The sequence below is a fragment of the Bactrocera latifrons genome, unplaced genomic scaffold, assembly GCF_001853355.1.
Source record: "Bactrocera latifrons isolate USDA-ARS-PBARC rearing strain unplaced genomic scaffold, ASM185335v1 scaffold_26, whole genome shotgun sequence".
NCBI classification, from domain to species: domain Eukaryota; kingdom Metazoa; phylum Arthropoda; class Insecta; order Diptera; family Tephritidae; genus Bactrocera; species Bactrocera latifrons.
In genome coordinates, this window is record NW_017536185.1 from 1,408,178 (window position 1) to 1,414,048 (window position 5,871).

At 36.5% G+C, this 5,871-nt stretch overlaps 1 protein-coding gene across 2 annotated transcripts in view; it reads right to left on the reverse strand.

Moving 5' to 3' along the window:
• Positions 1–234: 234 nt before the first annotated feature.
• LOC108969626 (dendritic arbor reduction protein 1) overlaps positions 235–5,871 on the reverse strand; it is a 128,481-nt gene continuing 122,844 nt past the window's right edge. For both annotated transcript variants that reach the window (XM_018934461.1, XM_018934462.1), the window contains exon 6: positions 235–2,081. In XM_018934461.1, coding sequence (XP_018790006.1) covers positions 1,894–2,081 — 188 coding nt within the window. In that variant the 3' untranslated portion in view covers positions 235–1,893. The remainder of the gene's footprint in view (positions 2,082–5,871) is intronic.

The following is a 5,871-nucleotide window of genomic DNA, read 5'->3' on the forward strand; positions in this document are numbered from 1 at the left end:
GGCTCTTTTCTAAGGAATTATCTGTTATAAGGAATTAAAATCAACCCTTCAGGTACCAAGCAGCCAGTCCACTTTTGTACGTGTTCTCATTCACTCATACTCTTACCGATATTAAAATTTAACGGATATTTCTCCCATGTTATCGTAGGAAGATACTTACCAATTCCTTCGTCGGTACTCTTATTGTACACAACCGCTATTTTTGAAGAAGAAACACAGTTTATTTTATTATTTTTGAAAAATGTTTGTGCCAGCACTTTGGTGGTTTATTCTTACTAATTTGCGGCGCTTGAACTGCGCACCACCCAGCTTAAAGTATTGTTTGCGCAACTACAATTAAGTACTTAATGCCTACGTACATATGTATTGAATATTAGCTTCTCTAACATATAAACCCTAAGCCATGGCTTACAATTTTATGCAGATGGCGCTGCAGGCGTTGCAGTTGTCAATTGATGGCGTGTCATCATATACACGTACTCATTTATACATACATGTACATCGTGTACATATGCTTTTGGTGTGCGCAAGCGCGTACAATACTTTCCGGTTCATACTTTTGTAAGACATATGCAAATATGCTTGTACATTACTTGTCATGAACAATGATTTACATAAGTGAATGCTTTACATTATCATTAATTGTCGTAATTTACAGCTAGAGAAGGATTACTTGTACAACGCACGCTCTTTACAAATTATTTATATTAAAAATTTTAATTTATGGTTTTAAGTACAGACATAAGTATTGTAGACTTAATTACTTTTCATGTTCACCGTTATAAACTAAGTAATGGAACGTATACACAAGTATTTTAGTATTTCAGCTTTTTAGCATTTCAGCTTAGTTGATAGCATTGTGGAGCAGATGGTCACATAAAAGCTTTTCACTTAAGTGCTAGTGACCACCTTTGAAGTTATCTTTTAGTTGCTGAAATTATTTAACAGCAAAGCTAAGTACTTTTGTCTAACTTAAGTTTCGTTTTGTTAAGTACGGTGAAGTTTAATGTATTTTTAAGGCTACTTTAAGGAATTTTGTGCTCGCTAATTGCTCGGAACTAGTTCACAGATCTTCCATTTCTTTAGTAACTAACGCACAAGTGCTGATTATAACTAGATTAAGGAAACTGAAGGTAAAGTACTCGTATGCATTTCAAATGAAAGTATGCTTTATATTATGGCAAAAGTAATACACGTTGCGGGGGAGCTGCATAACCTAAAAACTCGTACAAAAACAAATAACAATTACTTACTGGTCCAGTAGGTACACAGACATACTTACATGTCTAACACTTTGAATTTTACTAAATACATTTAAAAAATGTTTTTTTTTTCAATTTTTTTTACTTACATACATACCTACATGCGTATATATATAATGTATGCAAATACACTGCTTCCACATGTCTAACATAATTACACGATTCTCTATGCACTCTATATTAACAACTTAAAACTTATAAGGCTTGCATTTGCTTAGAACTTGTATGTATGTATTTGTTTGTTTTAAATGAAATTTCTTTTCTTTTCTAATAATTAARGTTCAATTGAGGCATTGGCGGCGGTGTTGGTTTAAGTTGTATGAATTTGTCAATTCAATTAAATATTTAGTTAAATTTATTTATGTTATTTTAATTGTTTTTATTTTCAATATAATTTTTTGCATTTTGTTGCAATAATCGTATTAACTAAATTCCTTTGGATTTGTTTTGTGTTCGCCCACATTTCTGCTTAACTCTTAGCAAGCTCGCTTATGTTTCCTCCATAACTTATATGCTAATAGTTGCTTGCTGCGAAGCATTTATTTCATTTGTGCAAATATTTTTATCATTCACATGGTTTTGTCTGCTCGCTTTGCTAAGTTCTATCTATCCTGTACACTCACGCGTGCTTCTACTTATTTTTGGGCAAATGCCGCTTCATGTGCAGTGCCAGATGATCGGAACGCGCGAAGCTGCGCTCGCAGACAACGCATTTGAATGGCTTGGCGCCGGTGTGCTTGCGATAGTGACGCGTCAGTTCGTCGGAGCGCGCAAAACGCCATTCACACTCAGGCCATTGGCAGGTATAGGGCTTTTCGCCTGCAAGAGAGGAAAGAAATGGGAGGTTACAAATCTATTAAGTTCTTAAAATGCTAAATAATATGAACTATTTTAAAAAAAATTTAAAATGACTTGGGGCTTGGATATAGAGGATATAGTTAGAAATTAGTATAATTACCAAATAGATCTGAAAATAATCTAGAGTTTTTAAGGATAAAGACTTTTTTCAACAAGCTAAGTAAATATCTGAAAAATATGTTCTGGTTTGATATTTATGTAAGCTTGTAGTTTAGGCGAATATGAGATTTTTTCTTAATTTTAGGAATTAAAGGATTTTTGAACATTCGTTGCTGACTCATACGCCTAAAATATTTTATATATGAACGTTGGTTGTATGTATATTTCATATTCAGTGTTGCCTACAATAGGGCGCCGTTTTTATGTAACCTCTATCTAAACTAAGCAAAGTCGCATATTAAGTAGTTTTAATTAAACGTGTCGGATATGAACGATCGGAATATGCATTAAAAAGTTAAAAGTACAACCTCATTAAGTGCTTTTAGTTGTCTTCGGATTATAAAGGAGATTGATTAAATAACAACGGAAAAATTAGATTATTTTAATGAAATACCTTTACGTTATATTTAAAATCTTAAATAATAACTTAAAAATTGATAACTTCTCAAGTACTAATATCATTATCGAAAAGATAATATTTTCGAAAATTTTGAAAAATTTCAAAAAATGCAGTCTTCGCCAATTTCAAATTATGGGTATAGCAAAAATATCAAACTCAGTAACAACAACAAATATTTTGTAATGCCATTGTACTTTTAGGCAATTTGTGTCCAAAACTCAGCGCTTACAGCCCGCGCATTACCGAAGTACCGTAAATCGCGCGGCGCACTAAATTTTCACTTAACCGAAAAGTTCTAAAGCTACCGCCGTTATTTCCAATGCTGCATTTCCATAAATTTTTGGTTGCCATAATGGCAAGAAACAAAGCGAAAATAAATTTACCGCACCAAATTGTCATTGCGCAGCTGCCGCCTCCATCAAAAGCGCACAGCGACACTTAGCACGCGTGAGGCGTTTCGCAACCGCACACACACACACACACACTCATATATAGGTAAACTACGCGTGCCACAAACGCCTGCAATGCACGTACACAATAAATATGGACGGCTGGATGTTTGGATGTGTGTACTTGAATAAATACGGTTCTTGATTGCTGCGCGCTTGCCTTGCGCCTTTGCCGATGGCGAGATGCCGACGGCGGCTTGGCGGCTTGGCGACAATCACAACCAGCGACAGCAATTCTTGCCAGAAATTTATGCTTTGCTGTTTTTTACCTGCCTACAATTGTCATAATTTCGCATTTTTCATGCAATTCATGCAACAACAATAACAACAGCGCGCATTACATTATGACACATTCGAGCATTCACACATTCAAACGCTCGGCATATTTCTCATTACGCGCGCCGTTTGCTGAAGAACTGCCACAAATTACTGGTTGCATGTGAAATGCGTTTGTGGCATACATATGACAACACATATTATATATGAGCTGACAGCTTGGAGAGGAAAAATTGAAAATTAAAAGCCGGAACCGAGCAAAGTAAGTAAAAGCCAATTATCGGAATTGCCGCGTCTCTTGTCGAAAATTGCCATCACTGGGCGCACGCGCAACGAAATGGTCTGCCATGCGGTGGTGTAAACCAGCTGAGGAAACTTTGACTTTAAGCATGAACAAGGTTGGCATGCCGCGTGTCAGTTTGCCGCAACACGACTCATCGCTTAATTATTTGAAATTCTTGAGATTGCCGGCAAATCGACATGCTAATCACCAGGCAGCAATTACGCTCAAATCGTAAAGAAATAAAGTAAAATAAAGAAAAGATTGTGCTATTGGCATGCATTGAAGATTCTATAGATTAACTGAGATTTGTGGCTGAGAGTATGACACAGTGTGTGGATTTTTTGCATTACGTTGTTAAAAGACTCTCACATGGAAGCAATTCTTTGGGCGCAAATGATAATTTTTAGCAAAATACGAAAAATTCTTTGTTTCTGTTATTCAGTGATAGTTTCCAATGTATATTTTATCTGTATTCCTCACACAGATAACATTTTCGCAAAACTATTTAAAATATCTTAGAAGGCAAGGATATCTCCAGGTCCTTTATATAAGCCATGAATCGGAGACCCGCAATAGTTAAACAATTATGTTTTCGAATATAGGACAGAAAAGTAGTTTCAATCTGAAATCTCAAGATTACCCGTTCAAAACATCTCGAAAATTAAAAATTCCTTGAGAGCAGAGGAGAAGGGTTAGTTGAGCTTTTATTAGTCAGTTTTTTTACCACGTGACTCCAAAATCGTTCATTTAGAAACTGTGATTGAAGCAAAAATATTTTGACGCTAATTTGTGCGACAATTACGTAAACACTCGATGTGTTGCCCAACAATGCCACAAGCGATGCACGCTGTGACCGACCGCCAAGACCAACACACGAAGCAAGCTGCGAATCGCCAACTGATAAAGACACTAAAAAAAAAAAAAAACGACGGCCAAATTGTTGTTGCTTCACACATGACACCATGTAATTGAATGTTTCAGCCTTGCACGTCATGTGCAACATTGTCTCACTTTCAACACCCGCTTTTTGTTAGCTTTAGGTGCGCAACCGTTATGCACGCTTAATACTTCAATTGTCTGCGCATTATCGGCTATTGAAGCGCTTTAATTAAATTTGCGAAATCGCCATTTGAATAACTAAAAATAACCATAAATCCATCATTACCACACACACACACACACACAGGCACAGTGGCGCATTAACAATTGCGGCGCGAATGCGCTGGCGTGCTTGCAACCCAGGGCGCAACAAAGGAGAGACATGCACACCGTCTTACACATGTACAAGCACACACAATTATCACTGATTCTAATTTATTTGGCGTCAGCATTGGGGTGCGAGCATATTGCATGCAACAAAGCATTCGCCAACTGCCACCAGACAATTGACGGTTGTGTTGCAGCAACCATTTAACATTTGTATATGGCAACAACAAATGCTTTCCGCTCTTCGTCACTATGTGTACTGTTAGCTTGCACACTTTGCTCTGTGCTGTCTTCTAAGCATTCTAACGGCACTGCAGCGCAATGTTTTCATGMAACTGTCCGTTTCTCTGTCTGTCTGTCTTTGGCACACGACATTTCTATGTTGACATTTGTGTTTCATTTCTGTTCGACAGCTGGCGAATCTGAATATATGCATTTACATATGTTTATATATATGAGAGTGTGTGTGTGTGTGTATGTTTCGTATATTTTATGATTGTTTCGCCGCGGCGGGATATGACTAATATGATTAATGTTGGCATTAGAATTAGAAGCTGTCATGCCAGTAACGACATTTTACACAGCCTTTGATTGATTTGCGTTAACTGTTTTTTGCGGTGTTCACATGTCCGCGTGCGGTTGCAAATTGCAACCTTTATTCTCTCAAAGTAAATGCTAAACTAAATACTCAAGCAAGTGCCAGAGAAATAACGTTACATTTCGTTTTTTTTTTTTTTATTGTTTACAGCACAGCACTTTTCCAGTTGTTTGACAAGATGAATAGATTTTAAATCAGATTACAAAAGGCGTGTGACTGATGGATTTACAACTGAACACCTTTCAGCGCTGACTAGCACAGAAGAGGCCAAGCGCAGCAAGAAAAAGCTAACGTGTTTTGTAACAACTGTTAAAATGAAATAAAGTAAAATGGAAAAAATAGTTTAGTTAAATAATCTGTTCAACTAATATTAAAATTTG